At 40.5% G+C, this 17,018-nt stretch overlaps 1 protein-coding gene across 1 annotated transcript; it reads right to left on the bottom strand.

The window, feature by feature from the left end:
- Window positions 1–686: 686 nt before the first annotated feature.
- Window positions 687–16,763, bottom strand: LOC116449359 (cytochrome b5). The gene is made up of 5 exons (XM_032120813.1): window positions 16,537–16,763; window positions 6,861–6,989; window positions 5,176–5,205; window positions 2,625–2,659; window positions 687–1,767 (listed from the first exon to the last, which is right to left on the bottom strand). The coding sequence occupies exons 1-5, from the start codon at window positions 16,678–16,680 to the stop codon at window positions 1,689–1,691; spliced, it is 417 nt and encodes a 138-aa protein (XP_031976704.1). The 5' UTR covers window positions 16,681–16,763; the 3' UTR covers window positions 687–1,688.
- Between the last annotated feature and the right edge of the window lie 255 nt (window positions 16,764–17,018).

Here is a 17,018-nt window from a genome sequence, read left to right as displayed (position 1 = left end):
GTATCCACACCAGTGGAGTACACATCTACATTAGCATTTTTACTTCTATCAGTTTGTGAAGCACTCCCTACTTATCTACACTCACCATGCTTCTGGTTCACATTGTGGAAATTCCTTGCACATGCCAGCTTAACTACTTTTACGTGGCACTGAGCTTCCATAGTTACTCCAGGGAATTGCATAAATATGCAGTATATAGGACCCAAACAGAGCTCCGTCATATTAAAACTCCGACATACACAGCATGGAAAAAAAGCATTTCACAGCAAGTGTTTCACATTACAGATCCACTTTAATTGCACTGCCCTATCTGCTGATGTGGACATACTTATCCATCTGAAATTCTTGTACAGAGGAAGATAAGCTTTCTAAAGTTGTCCTTTTTTTTTTTTCCCCATCACCTAGATATCTGAACTCAAGTGTTGTTTTAAAAATTAAATTTGATTTGTGATTCTAAACACCAACCCTGAGTTATTATATCCTTTTTAAAGGATATCTATAAAAATACCAATAAAGCTTGAATTTTTAAACTCTGTTTCACCACGTGCTAAGGACAAGCCGTGGCAAAAACAGGACAAAAGCTAGTGCTTGATACGGAGCTGATGGGATCTACTATAAGTGCACTTCTGAGAAATCCCCCAATAGGACATCCCTTTCAAGGCCTTCAAAGAATATGGAAATGAAGGTGTAAGCATTTAAAACTTTTATTCATGATTTACATATGACTAAAAATGTTCACCACAAAATGCATACTTACAGTTATCTTGTATTTAGCAGTGAAAATAGTCACCTCCTCATGGTAAAGCACCAAAGCACATCACAGAAGAGTCAGAAATAGATTTATCAGTTTTTTCCCTTAACAATGTACTTGACAAAATTGAAGATTTTATTGAAGGCTAAAAGTTCCAGAACAAATTCTAGTCACCTGAGTGTTTGGCAGGAACAGTACTATTTAGTAGCAGGTTTTGTTTTTTTTTTTTTTTTTTTTTTTCAAAAAAAAGGCAGAAAAAAGTAAGAGCTATTTTTCACAAAAATGAGACAGACATAATTGGGTCAAACACTGAGTTTCATATTTCACCTGAATTTTTCAATGGGAGACAAACAGAACAGTTTGCTAATAGGAGTACGTACAACAGCTGTAAGAGCAGTTGTCAAAAAAATGGAAAAAACCACAGCTCACTATAGCTGTTTGATACCTATAACTCCACTCAGTTTTATTCATTACATTTAACTTGCATTTCATTCATACTGCATTTAAGAAGACAACAAGATTTTTTTAAGTTAAGTTGTGCACATGTACACAGTTTTGGTAGTCTTTTAAAGCTGTAAAATATATATGTAAAGAGAGTCCTAATGACCCTATTACAGATTGAAGAGAAATAACCAGAATCAGTGTTACATACAAAACAATATTCTAGCACAGAAACCAATACAGTTATCAAATAATTCATTAGAGAATAAAAGTGTTGTACAAAAAGAGAAATGCTGCCTTTTTATCACTTCACAGCAGCATATATGAAGGCAACATTAAGAAAAGTGCACAGCAGAAAAAGAATTGTTTCGTTTTTCTGAAAATCCTGAATTTTTCTTCAGACATCAGGCTTTTGTCCAGAAAGATATTGGGTTAGGGTTTTTTGTGTTTTCTCCCAGAGAATGTACTCTTCTTGCATTACTTCTCAGTAAGGCGCTTACTCTGACATGTAGGAACGATACATCAGGGCCACGATAATTGCTGCTATTGCCGGGATCACCCAGTTGGACCATGAGCTAAAAGGGAAGTTTTTGAAAAAGCAGTTTAGGAAGTGACAATCAGCAAGTTATAAGAAGAAAAAAAAAGGTCATTGCTTAAAGAAGTCCTTCCTCCCCACTCCAATGAATACTTCAAATTCAGCGCAACACAACACCTGGATTGGCCAGTAATACTCTAGACAACTGAAAAAGCTTGTACAGTTAAGGCTTTGTACTAGAGCTTACAAGAAATTTGCTTACTAGAGAAGAGTAAGACCCTAGATACATTTAAAGTCATGGTGTCCTGCCCAGAATATCATTCATTCAAAAGCCATTTAAGTAGCAGCATCACATGACACTTCTAAGCAGCCAAACTCCCCACCCAGAGGGTCACGGAAGAGTCCTCTGAGGCTTCAGCAGTAGGCCACTGTTAGCAGGTTATAACTTTGGAATACCACTGAATCCAACTTTGTAAAGTGTTTTTCAGTCCCCTCCCAATTCTGACCAATCTTCCTTCTTATCTACAGAATCCTGTTATTTCCCTTAGGTGCAACAGTGGTAGCAAATTTTAAAAGTGAGGCATCCATGTCAGTAAGTTGGCAATGGCACTAAGTGTCTTCCCTTCATGTGGCAGGCTCCAGAAATAAAGGCCTGTGCAAAACAAACCATTTGGTAGATATTGACACCTGTCAATGTGAGAAAAGCATCTACCTAGTAAGCTGACACACTGGTAAAGCGGTACATAGACGGCAGCTTGCACTTTACACAGAACAGGAATTTTCATGCACCACCCCCCAACATCTCAGCTTTCAGCAGATAAAAGCTACTCAGCTTTCTAAGCTTCAGAAACACAATCATGAGGAACTTCAAGTTTGACATCAGATGTCATACTGTACCTGGAAGTAGACTGAGCAGTGGTAATAAGAGTTTCCTGGAAAGCAAAGCATAAGAAGATATTACTTCAGGAAGACAACCCACTCCATCTTAACTAGCCCCACAGTTTCTCAAAACTCATCAAGTGGGACTAATTCAGAAACAACTCAGTGCATGCATTTGGGAAGCATTTTCTCCTAATTCCTACAGCAGTTCTGTTGTATTATAAGGTCACCAGCAGCAGTTTCTACCGCCAACATTGCATCAAGTTTCTAAAACAGTATCAACAAGAAGAATTTTGCTTCAAGTTTTCTATGAAGCTAACTGCAACCTCAGGTAACATTTGAGAAGTTTTAGTCACCTAAAAGACAAAAATCCTTTACTTGACTAAAATCTAATCGAAAGGACTCTGAATGATTTCACAAATACTTTTTCTATCAAAACTACATTAAAAAAGCTACTAATTTACATCTACAAGGCTTATTAAACTCAGGGGTTTTAGTGGGGTGTTTCAGACTATGTAAGAATCAAGTCAAATTGTTATAGCTGTTATAGCTATATTGATTTGGATTTCTTGTTCAGTTTCCATAGGAAAAGCAGCACTACAAGGTCAAATCCCAGTTGGGCACGTGTGCATGGTTTATATGAAGACATATTAATTTGAATAACTCTAATTGTGCATGACCCTAAGTGCATTTTAAAGATCCAAGCATTAAAACTCTACCTAAATTTAGTGGTACAAGATCAGTCACTGCAAAACTACTTGCTTCGGTATCAGAACATTTGCAATTAATTTAAAGACAAGGGGATTTCCAACACCCTCTCAGAGGTTTAAGCACGCTACTTTTGCAAGCACCCAAATCATCCTAGGTTAACACATGCAAATACCGTGCGTAAAAGAATATGACTCAGAGATTACATCTCTTTTGCTTTTGTGAACATCTCAATGAAAAACTAACCCCAAAGCCAAACAGCATGGAGGAATAGGTGCCCACATTATCAAGGCTAACACCTTCTGTAACAGACATGCCACATCCAGGCCCAGGGGATGGCTCCCCCCACATCAAGACAGTAACAGAAATATGGCCCAGCTCATAAAAACTTAATTTTAAACTCCACGACACTGGACATGTGCACTGAGGGTACTTTAAACACAGTACGAGGAGAAGAAGGACATTTGAAAGCCCAAGGCCTTCTGACAGCTCCTAGAGAGACAGGGCACAGAACCTACCTAACTTGTCACATACCCACCCAGAGTATAATGCAAAATGAAACTGTCTTTCTACAGCCACCCATCCTGCTGCAGAAAAGCATCCCAACTTCCTTCTGGAATGATGGAGAACAAGCGTAGTGTAGGTAGCTATGCGGATACATCTTAACTCCCACCTGACTATGCACTGGCCCAACTAATATTCTAAGCACTTCAGTTTGGTAAATTCCTGTGAGCTTACTCAGAGGATTATCTGCTACAACTTGCACTAGGCAGCCTGTTCTCAGTTGCATTTATCATTACTGCTCTTACAGCTTAAGTGTAAACTGCCCTGAATTTCAAAAGAAATCTGAACAGCAGATACTGTTCTTGGTGGGAAGAAGCTCAGAATTCTAATCACTATTCCATTTCTTATTTTTATTAGTATACTAATTCCAGACCTTAATAATAAAATTAATAACTGGTATAGTGAGCACTTCAGTGCAAGTATATATATATATATATAAAATTTTCCTCCTTTCCTTTAACTAATTCATGTCATTGGAAGATCTTACAAAAGTGATTACTTCTAAGAAACAATCTTGTCAAAACAGCAAAATTAAGATCTTATTCTTACTAAGCTTCATTTAAAAATAATTTTCTAAGTATGCTGCTGTACTTGTAAGCCCAGTGCAAACATCCCCTCTGAACACAGCGGCAGCAACTGTACAAATTAATCCCTGAAGCACCTTCTCCCTTAAAGGACATATGAATTTTATGAGTTTGATAGCTGAGTGCCAACACAGATTAATTCTATTAAGGATGGAAAAAAACATTAGAAAATAAGTGCAATACTGCATTGATAGGACACTCAGCAGAATCTACTGAAATAGTCAAGAAGTAAACAGTAATTTCACCTTGAAAAGGGTTCACAATTGCAATTTAACTGATTTATGATACACTGAACGCCTCTACATTCTTGATCTACTAGCATGACAGATATATTGCTAAGCATCACATTTTTCCTCCCACAAACACTTATTACTTTAATCTGTTCAACCAATAAACTGGTTTTTTGTTTTGTTTTTTTTTTAAACTAAACACTAGAAGACCACTGACTGATTCTAGTCACCTTTTTGCTATAGTATAATGCCATTACACTTAGTAACCTCCTGGTATGAAGCCACACAAATTAAAGAAAATAACAGTTAAGGGGAAGAATAATTTGAAGCAGTATCAATGGGTCTAAGATATTTATAACCTGAAACATCACGCTTAAACGGAATTATTTCTGTTTCTGGCGGTATACCATTTATACACAGACACTCAGACGCTGTCTGTAATTCCTAAAAGAAACAATGTGGCATTTCAAGAAACACACTTACTGTTGGTTTCTGAAGCTTGGCTCTATCATCCTGCAAGAAAAACAAGCAAGAAACATTTAGACAAAATCCGAAAGCATTAAAAACAAAACCAAACCCATACCATTTATCACTAAATTCAGTTTGCAATTCATTCTGTTAATGTGTAAGCAAGTATTTTTCCCTAGGTAACAACAGACTTGCAGGAGAGCAGATGTCAGTGATTAATTTTGAGCTAACATAAACAAGATCGATCACTTCCTTAAATAATACTTCCCAGTATGCAACAAAAGTGAAACTTGAGCCTCCAAAAAATTTCATTGTTCTTTGTGCCCACGTTTATACCTTTCCTTTGTCTCTAGAGAATACATAACCTTAGCTTATACATAGATTGCAATCATATTAATTCCACTTAGTGTACTTGTATTATCAGGTAAAGTCAACTAACTGGTTGTGGTCCAATGTCCACTGGACCAAAGGTCCCAAATTCTATGGATCTTTCATAAACTCAAAGTTCTCCTTGGCACAGTCACATTCACTGCAAAAAAGCCCAACAGTACATAATCCTGTCAGTGCTGTATTTGTACATTAAACTACCAAGCTGTTTGTTTCATATCAAATGAAAACAGGCACTTGCCAAACAAGGAAGAACTGGACTGACAGCCAGGCTAAGAACATTAGTGGCATCAGAAATAGATGGCAAGCCTGCAAAGCCACAAATGTGCATCAGGGCCAAGTTACTTCTCATTAGGAGAAGCTACACGATCAAGAGACAACCTGAGACAAACAAGACTGGGAATCTTACTGTGAAATAGGCTACTCAAAACAGTGGTTTTTACCCCAAATGCAGGACAAAACATACATGAAACAAGAGGAGAAGAGGCAGGAATGGGCAGTAGAGCAGATGGGCACACTAGCAGCCTAAACCTCAAAACAGTGGCTTTCAGCTATTAAGATGCAGGAGAGTTTAACTATGGCCTAGTTGAAGGAAGCCAAGGCAGCAGCTCTGTAGCTAGAAAGAAATGCTTCAAAACTTAAGACAGCAGAAAGGTGCTTGTTAAATGTACGGGAAATTGTATGGACAGTATAGAAAAGAGGAAGTGACAGATGATCCAGTGGGAACTGATCATAAACAACCCTGACAACCACAAGCAGGGAACCATCATACAGCTAAAAATGGCAGGAGCCAGAGAGGGGAAGACAGAGCAACAAACTGGAAGTACAATGTTTATAATAACCATTTTCTAAACATATATATGAAGAGCCAGGATTGTACTTTTAGATACAGATGGAAGCCTGGCAGATACATATTTACAATGGTGAAAGCATGAAAGTGGTTGTTAAGTAGTCATTTGGCATAAGAAAAGGTCTAGACATTCTGACATACCACCCTCAGGGGTTACGGAGTCTCATTAGAAAGCTGACAGGGGTACATCAGAAATGACATGATTCCATATTCAGTTTATTCAAGAACTAAGCTGTAAGACAATTTAAAATACCAAAAGATGTGACCATCCTTATGCTGCACTAATCATATCCCTTCACGCTGAAGGAACTATCTCAAACCTAGGTCCATCCACAAACAGCTGCAGGACGGGCATCCAACCAAACAAGCAGTTTTTCTCGACTTTAAAGTAATTACCAGACAAGTAACTAGATGCAAAAACAGTATAGGAAACACAAAAGTAAGGACACTATCATATACTCACAGGATGAAGTTCCCCAACAATGAAGGATTCTGACATTGCCCTTGCATCTGTGGAATGGCCAACATCTTCAAAGTTCTCAGTAGCATCTCCTCCAGCTTGCTCCCTAAGGACCTCTTCACCTCCTGGGTGCTGCAATTTTTAATGAGTTTGAATTTGTTAGTGAAATACATTTCATATTCTAGAAATGGAAATTCTGCATTTTTACATTTCTAAAATTAAAAAAAAAATCAGCTTCTAGACTTTCTAGAGCAAACGTAAGCCTTTCTGAATAACTAGAGAGCTTTAGGTACTCTCTGAAGCCAAAACCAAGAAAGCTAAGTCCCTATTTCATTGGCAAAGAAGCAATAAGAGGCATTACCCCTTGCAACTAAAGCATTTAGAATGTTGTGTGGGAATCAGTCTGTATTTTAAAGCCCAGCTATTATCTGAAGTCACATTCTGTGTTTTCACTTCTTTAGGAAATGTGTATTTTTCATCCAAGCAATGCTTTATAAAGCAGAAGGATAAAAGCCAAAAGGTAGAAGCTGCAGCAAGAACATTCCAGGAAGATAAAACAAAAAATCTGTTCACAAGAAGCACAATCAAGCATTGGCAAAACAGGCTGGCAAGGTTCTAAGGAACCTAACCTTCTAGTTAATCCTGGTTTCAGCTGGGGGCTACGCCAGATAACTTTAAGGGGCCTTTCCAAAACAAATTATGGTACAAATATCAAGTTTGCCAGATACTTTGGAAGTGTTTAAGCACAACTGAAAGCCCATTCAAGACCCCAGAATAGCAATTTGGTTTTCATAGACTATGGAATCCCAAAACCACATTGCTGATAAAACCCCTGAGGATGCAGAGAAGTCATCTCCCAGTATCTTCTAATACCTCAATCTATCACCATTCCCTTAACATAAACCCCTGTTCTCCATTAACTTTTATTTTCCTCAGGATGCACTTTGGGGATTTTATGAAGTTCTACATTTCTGTCTATCTATCAAATAACTGCCTGTATATACTTCAAGATCTATCACATCTTCTAGTCCAGTGCATTTCCTCAGCTCCAAGTTACTCATTTATGTAACAGGTAACATGCCATAAAAATTCACCACTCAACTTTCAAGTAGGAAACTACTACATAAACATTGGGAATGATTAGGTAAGCAACTTGAAAGCACTTGCTAGTACTGCCTTGGATTAACGTGACCATGGAATAGATATTAGCACTTTACCAGCAGCAGAGGAAATAAAAGGCTTTGGAGCCTCAATTCAATTTTTAATGCTTCTCACTACAGGATATAAAATTACAGAAACTAGGCAAAACATCTACTATTTAGAGTCACCTTGTGGGGAGCACAGCTGACCAAAGCCCACAGATTAAAGAAATGGCATAAACATTTCTACTAGTCTAGGCAATTCAGGTTAGCACTTACTTCAAATCCATTAATCTCCTATCAAACCTTCTCGTCTAACAAAAACAATATTTGTTTATACAGATGAAGCAAACTACTACTATGAGCTTCCCACTGTACCAGAACTCCAAAACTTGAATCTTTGCATTAAAGGCAGACATTTAACAGATTAAGGAAGTTGAGGAGAAAAAAAAAACCCACAAAAACCCCCAACAAAACACTTTTTAAAGAGCCAAGATACCACAGCTATTAGGGTAAAGGCTCCCTACCATGACTAAGCAAAAGCGAGATTAAGCAACTGATAGAGAGATTAGATGCAGCAGCTGAGCCAAAAAAAGTTAGAAGAGTACAAGCAGAGTAAAGATTATGCAAGCAACCTGCAAATATGGCATGCTCACCAAAGTCCTGTCCTTGAATCCATTCTGCTAAGTACTCAGGAAAAGGACGGGACAAAAGTTGAGAGAACACTCAAGTTCAATGCCTTGAAATGGCACTTAAGCTGAACTTGGGTCTAACCAGCACTCCCAGACATTGTCTCAACTAAACCTTCATGGAATTTCTTCAGCAATGTGGGTTTGAGTTTTTTAATACCATGCTAAAGAATTGTGCCCCCCAAAATAGAAAATTATATGTACCAACTTCAGCAGAAAAGGTGGCACAACTCCTTGGCAAACATGCTTAACAAACAAGGTATCAACAAACAGCAAAAGGCCCCAAAGTTAAACTACCCATAAAGCACCAGCACCAAAAGTGGTATGTAAACTCAAGCATTGCACTGAAACCAAAGGCCACTCACACAAACACATAAAATACCAGTTACTCCAGCAAGTCATCAAGATCACATGGTTTACACTAGCTCACAAAAAAAAAATTCACCATCCAGCCAAACAAGTGAATACCTACCAATGTAACTGCATCTACATTAAAATTACTTCACGGAGTACTTTAACAAACTACTTGCAGGTTGCCAGCTACAAATGATCATGTACCAACTTGCGTTCCCAAATCCCTCCCTTGTGACACTACAAAGCAATCACGTAGCTATGTGGGCAGCACCACAGAGGCACTCCAGCTTTTCTCTGTAGAACTAGTTTTTGGTCTAATTAGCAACTGATCCCTCTGTCTAAAAAACCACAATATTAGCATCAAGACAGAGGCAGCAACCAATCCTCTCTACCAAGCCTCTGACTATCACAGATCAGCTGAAAAGGACAAATTCACCCTGACCTCTGGCACTACAGCTAGAAAACTGGTATTATTTTTTATGACATGAGCAAGGCTAAGTACAGACAATCACACACAGAATTCCAAACTTAAGCCACCTACCAGATAATGTTAATAATAACCTACTAGACATTGATGGAAGGACTTTGAAGCTAAACACTTTGCTTTTAGCTGCCACCTCTGCTTAACCATATGAACTTACAACCCTCTGTAAATAACTGGCACATAATTCATGCAATTAATGAACAGAGTTCACCTCACCTAATGAAAGAGAGCAACTGTAATGCCTCACACAAAGGGCAAGAACTGACTTTTCTATCAAAAGATGAGCATCTTTCATGGTTGGATGAGCTTCCCAAAGCTTGTTTATACAAGGCCTTTGTTCACAATTCTGTCTGGTAAACAAAGCCTGCTACCAGAACTGCTACTTTAATGAAGATCCTCTGGATAGACCCTGGAACTGGAAAGCCCACAAGGCTATACAGATAGTAACTCCTAAACCAAAATCCTGTTGATAAAAGTAATTGAAGAGTTCTTGCAGGTAAAACTGTAGTTCAAGGGAAATGAAGAAGCTTTTGATGATAAATTAAGATAGCCTAGCTCATTCCTAGGACATTCCCAATATAATAAATAATCTAAGTTACAGGAATAACAGATGCCTATATAGAACCAGCATTAGCACAGACCACAAACTAATTCCTAACAGTAGCACATTAGAAAGTTTTAGATAAGGCAAATAAGCAGTTAATCTTGCTGCTCTCATCTGGGTCAAAAGTCCATTTTACCTCATCCTGAATGCCACCTTTTCTCCCCCCTGCTATAGTCATTTTGATTTCTCAGTGTCATAGTTCAAGACTCTATTAAAGCATAGCTACCTTAATTTGCAAGTCCTGTGCCCTCTCCCTTCCTATACAGGGGGAACAAAATCTAGGGTCCAATCTAACTTTCAGGGAGATCAAAGGTCTCTGTTAGTGGCAGTTTTATAAACTCACATTTCACTGTCTGCACTACAGGAATGAAAAGCAGAAAGGGGGCAGTGGCAGAGCCAGGAACACCCAGAGAACCTCAGCCTTAATATGCAGGACAGACAAATGCTTGCTTATTTCACGGGCATTTTTATGTAGTCTGAAAAGAGTCCTCCAAATTATTTCTATTATCAATTCTGGTCCTGGAACTTAAATAGTCTGCTCATATAAAATATCAGGAGCCTAGGTAAGAAGATCTCTCTCTGACAGTTTATTTTTGAAAACTATCATTAGGCTTTTAGATGAAGTGCAAAAGAAATATCCAGTAGCTTGGTGCCTGCCCTGATTGCAGTTAGGATAGAGTTCCATTTTCTTCTTGAAAGCTGGTACAGTGCTGTGCTTTGGATTCAGTACAAGAATAATGTTGATAAGACACTGATGTTGTTGCTAAGTAGCACTTACCCTAATTCAAGGACTTCTCAATGTCCCATGCTCTGCCAGCATGAAGGTGCACAGAAGCCAGGAAGGTGCACAGCCAAGACAGCTGGCCAAAGGTATTCCATACCACAGAACATCATGCCCAGCAAACAAACTGGGAGGAGTTGGCTGGGAGCTGCAGCTCGCTGCTTGGCAGTGGGCTGGACGTGGTTAGCATCTCTTTTTGTCTCCCTTTTTATTGTAGTTACTATATTTTACTTTAGTTATGAAACTTTTTTTATCTCAATCCACGCATTTTATCTTTTTTCCCTGATTCCCTTCCCCATCCCACCAAGGGGCTGTGGGGAGCAGTGAGCAAGGGGCTGCAGGGCACTGAGGTTAAACCACAACAGTGCCCATTTCCCCACTTACAAAACAGTTACAGCTTGCAGAGATTTGCATAAAAGTGCTAAGAAGTGCTATTTTTCAAAGCATTTTCAAATTCTCCTGCAAGCTTCATCAGGGCTTAAGGAAGCGTTAACACTGGGTTTAACCTGCAAACTGCAAGGTTCTGCAGTAACAATTCCCACGTTTCACTCGCAGACTTCAAATGTGCCAATACAGGCATCTTTCACTGCAAGCTGATCATGACTTTAAACATGGAAGGCATTATGCTACTCCTCCCCAACACCATCACACTGAATGAATGTAACTTATTGCCACATAGGGGAGAGAACATTTTTCATCCTGACGCAGTAAAACAATATTTGCTTTTAGCACTTTATTCGATCAGTCTTACGAAACACATTTAGTGGGAGCTGTCCATTCCAGGAAAAGTTTAGAAAAAGTGCTATGGAAGCACAAGTTCATACCTTCTGGAAATAAAAATTATTTACCAATTTTTTTGCTGTATTCTGAGACTACCAACAATTAAAGTAACCTAAACAAAGCCTGTATTAGATTAATATTAAATGCATACCACAGTTGGTTTTCAGAACAAGAAACTCCTCTCTAGTAGAGATATTTCTATACGTGTCAGCTTTTTTGCCTAGCTTAAGGAATCCAACCAAGTTCCCACAAGAACCTCACCACAACAGCAAGTAAATCAAGATACAGATCATTCATTTTAATAGGTCCAGCTACTCTTGTTTATCTCATTAGATTGATGTCAAAACCTGTCTAGAGGGATTTTATTAAAATTATGGGGAAATACTGTAGAGCATTGCCAACATACTCTCTCCATTCATTGACATTTAATGTTATTAATATATGTAATTAGCTACAATGCAGATATAGCCATGACATCCTGCTGTGAGTACACAAGCACTTCTAGTAGCTATTTTCCTTTAAATGACATAGGATCTTATCCTGGTTTCAGCTGAGATACAGTTCATTTTCTTCTCAGTAGCTGGTACAGTACAGTGCTTTGGATTTAGCATGAGAATAATGTTGTTAATAAACTGATGTTTTGGTTGCAGCCAAGTAGTGCTTACCTATGTCAAGGACTTTTCAGTGTCCCATGCTCTGCCAGTGAGGGAGCATGGCCAGGACAGCTGACCCGAACTGGCCAAAGGGATATTCCATACCATAGCATGTCATGCTCCATCCATAAACTGGAAGGAGTTGGCCATGAGCCACCAATCACTGCTCAGGAACAGGCTGGGCATTGGTCAGCGAGTGGTGAACACGTGTATGATGCACCATTTGTTTCTGTTGGGTTTTATCCTTCTCTCTCCTTATCATTATAACTATTGTTATTACATTTACTTTATTTCAACTATTAAACTGTTCTTATATCAACCCAAAAAACTGACCTTTTTCTGATTCTCCTCCCCATGTACAGGGCAGGAGAGCGAGTGAGCCACTTCGTGGTACATGGGTACTCCCTGGGATTAGACCACAAGAGCTGAAGCTAAGGAAAAGGTTTCCCAAAGCTTCTGCAACACAGGTCTGACTGCCTTTAACGACATATGACATAAAAGTTTCTGGTTTCAAGAATACTCTTTCTTGATAAGACCTTTCAAATAATGTATTCTGAAAGCTGAGGTCTCTTGATTTCTTCTTCTAGACTTGGAAAATCAAAGAAAATTCTGAGATGAATATTCAAACTATGAATTTTCCCCAATATCTTCCACTAAAAAAAACAAACCAACCAACCAACCAACAAAACCCCAAACCCTGAGTAAAAAAAGCAGTTGCTGGAATCTTCAGTAACTCCAAGGATAAGATATCAGAGCACACAACTGTTTCCTCCTTCAGCACTTTTTCTATATTTTCTATGATCTTTTTTAAGCCTTGTCCTTTAGGAAACCAAGCTAATATGGATCACACCATGCAAAGCCTCCACTCCTACTCTGCCCTGCTACTCCCAACACATACATGTCACCACCCCCAGCCCATTTACTATCTAACTTCAATCAAGTGTTCACAGAGGCTGATTGTTCCCCAAAACCAAACAAGTTCCACTAAACACCTGCAAACTCCATGAAGACACAACAACTAGACAGAGGGAGTACAGCCTTTAACTACTGTAATGCAGTGAAAAGCAGCACCACACTTCCACTTGTATTAATACAAGAGCATCCAAGGTGTCTTCAAGACTGAAGCACCACAAAGTTTTCCACTTCATTATTAATAAGAAAATATTTCCATAGGTTAATGCAGTTATTGGTTTAATAAATGGGACTAGTGAGCTCAGCTGCTGCTCCCATTTCTTCACTTCCCGGTAAACTGATACTTACGTACTACTTGGCAAGAGCATGAGTGAGGTTATGCTTTAGCAGTGCATCCTTTTTAATACTACTGGACTTAAATTTCAGTGGCCCACACATAAGTCTTAAAATATGCTAAGCTTTTCTACTCCTGAAAGGAACCGCAAGAAATAAACCTGAGCTTAACCCATAACACTATTGAAACAGTTAACATAATCCCCACTTTGAGAAGGGTTTACTGTACTCTGGAATGAACCTTCAAGAGGCTAGCTCCAATGTCTCCTCAGCTATCACATGGAAATGCCTCACGGTGTCTGACAGCGTCAAAAGAATTAACATAACACTTGATAAGTTAACTAAGTACCAAAAGCATTAAAAAATAAAAGGTTAAATAAGTGCCCTATGAAGTATCTTAGTCCAAGAGTTCCATAACAAAAATCACCAACACAATGAACATTAAAATATCCAAAAATTTTCCCTGGGGCTGTAGCCTCACTTAAGATACTTTGGGTAACTATTCTCAACAATCTCATTCATTATCTCAGAATGTCTTTGAAATTTCAGCTCAAAACCAGCCATGTTCTATTGAAAGCTTAACATGAGGATGAAGTCTGACTTACCTGTACCAGAGCATCTCAAGATATCCCCCAGTTGTCCAAAACCCAACTATTTAAATGCTTACAAAGGGAATTCTTTTGATATGCTGCCGAATTATCAATGCTGTCCTGAAGGATGAAAATGAGATTTTCTTGGAGAAATTTACAGAAGGTGGTGCCTCTTAATATTTTTTAATTTCACCAGATGTACTGAAAGAAGGGGCTGTGCAACTACTTAAAAGCTCATGAGATCCTGGATTTTTTTCTCATGTTAGGTTAGGTTTAGGGTTTCTCTGAGTTGTGGGTCTTTTTGTTGCCGTCTCCTCAATCTGGACAATATACAATACAATTATGTATCAATCAAAACTGATCAAGTTTCCAAAAGACAATTCACTTTTGCAGACTACATGAAAAGCTGTTTTCTCCTCCAGGGCTTCTATAATTAAATTGGCCCTGACTGCATAACCATACAGAGATGTCCATAACTAATGTATGGAGACAACCAGGGGCAGAACTAGATGAAAAATAATGAAGGAAGAGTCAGTAGATCAGTTTCACAATCTGCCTTGCTGAAAAGCCAAACAATTTGCACTGACACACCGCTTAAGAATGAAATACTGCCTGTGCCAACACTGCCTTTGAAAAATTGCCTGTCAACCCTCCTTTGCAAAATGTTCAATTTCTCCTGTGAATCGCAAGTGTTTACAAACATAAAAATCAAGATGGGGCTACAGAACTAGTGATGCTTGAAATCTGTCACATCTCTACCTATCTAAACTTTTTGATGGAATTAATGTAAGTCTACCATACACTTTTTAATTGGATGCTAGGTTGCCTTTAAGAAGAGTTTCTTCACAGAAAGAGTGATTAGACATTGGAATGGACTGCCCAGGGAGGTAGTGGAGTCACTGTCCCTGATAGTTTTAAGGAAAGACTGGATGTGGCACTTACTGCCATGGTCTAGTTGATACAGTGGTGTTTGGTCAAAGGTTGGACGACATCTCAGAGGTCTTTTCCAACTTAATTGATCCTGTGATTTTATCTTTGCAGACTGGGAATAGGGAGCAAGGGAGAAAACTCAAAATATCTAAATCCCAGTTCCATTCAATTACCAAAAAAAAAAAAACCTCCGCGGTAGTTTTATTTCTGCATCTCCACAGAAGAATGTTTTAGTCCAATAACTAAAATGCTTCTTTACTAACCACGACTATCAACGATTACATCAACTGCTCACTGTCTGTCAGAGATCAAAAACATCAACTGCTAACTGGGGAAGGAAAAAGTCCAACAAAACACAACCAAAGGAATTGAACTTGACTCTAGTGCTCTACACTAGAGTTTGAACTGGTGCAGCTTTGCAGCACCACACTGCATCCCTGCACTGAGTGGATTAGTGCAGCAGTGAGAGCAGCCCTGATTTTCTGAACCTGGCTGCCTGTGTGTAATGCCACATCCTGCAAAAAAAGACCACCCAGGATACACTTATTTGGCAGGCAGGAACACAAGCCGCTGTGACCAAGGCTTTACCAAGGACTGGATATAAGGAAGAATTTTTTTACAGTGACAGTAGTGAGGCATTGGCACAGCTTGCCCAGAGAATGCCCCATTCCTGGAGGTGATCAAAAATAGGGGCTGGGAGTAACCCGGTCTAGTGGAAGCTGTCTCTGCCCTTGGCAGCAGGGCTGGAATAAGATGAGCTTTAACGTCTCTTCCAAACCAATTTTGTCATCCTATTAGAGTAACCCGAAGATCTGTGATATTCTGCAGGTTGTGATACTTTCCTTCCACTTTATCAAGTTTCTTTCCTGTTCCAATATAACACACACGATAATAGTGGGAAGAGAGGAGTTGCTGAACTTTTAGTTCACAAGAGAATATGGCTCTGGCTCCCAGCTGAGTCTTCACTTTTAATTCTGTTTTCAGCTGACACACCAAAGCAAGAAGCAGATGGATTCAGGCCCACTCTTGGTACCCAAGATCCACACAGCCAGTCCGCCTATCTGAGCCTCAGTACTGACTCCAATTTCTTTCTCCTTGTCGTCATTTAGTGGAAATTCAAATTCCAAGGCCGAAAGTTTAGGCGGGGGCGGGCAGACAGCGGATGACACCGCAGCGTGCCCGGCACGCTCGGCACTCCCGGGTTTCTCCTGCCCGAGAGGCGCCCGGAGCGCGGGCCCGGCTCGCAGCTCTTCCTCCAGGGCGCTATCGCGGCACCCAGGGCGGCTCCCGCCGTGCCGCACCCGCGGGCCGGGACAAGCAGACGGGAGCCCGCCAGGTGCACAGCGCGGGGAGCCGAGGAGCCGCCAGCCAGCCCGCCCCGCCCCGCGGGGCTCCGGTGCCCTCAGCGTCCCGGCAACGCGGGCACCCACCTCGTCCAGGAACTTGGTGACATCGTAGATGCGATGGTGGATGATGATCCAGGTGCTCTGGCTGTTGTTGTGCTTCTGCACCTCCTCCAGGCGGTAGTAGCGGCCCCGCCACGGCTCCTTCCCCGTCTCGCTAGAGCCCACCATGTCCTGTCCTGTCCTGTCCTGTCCGCTCCTGTCCCACACCGGACACACCACAAACTGCGAGCCCGCACGCTGCCGGGGCCCCGCCGCAGGCCCTATCACCTCCCGCCGCCGCCCCGCCCCTCCCGCCCAGTCGGCCTCTCATTGGCGGAGGGAAATGCCACTCAAAGCAGACGGGCAGGCTGGCGGCGGCCGTGGCGGCCGGGGGCGGGACTTTGCCGTCGTGCCCCGCCCCCTCTCGCCGCCTCTCCGCCCTGCCATGTGACCGGCGGGGCGGGACGGGGGCGGTGCCGGGACTTCCCCGGCGGGACGCGGTCGGGCTGCTGTCGGTGCCGGGCTCC

Source organism: Corvus moneduloides, chromosome 1, assembly GCF_009650955.1.
Source record: "Corvus moneduloides isolate bCorMon1 chromosome 1, bCorMon1.pri, whole genome shotgun sequence".
NCBI lineage: Eukaryota > Metazoa > Chordata > Aves > Passeriformes > Corvidae > Corvus > Corvus moneduloides.
Note: the sequence above shows the minus strand (reverse complement) of the source record. Positions and strands in the feature narration are given on the sequence as shown.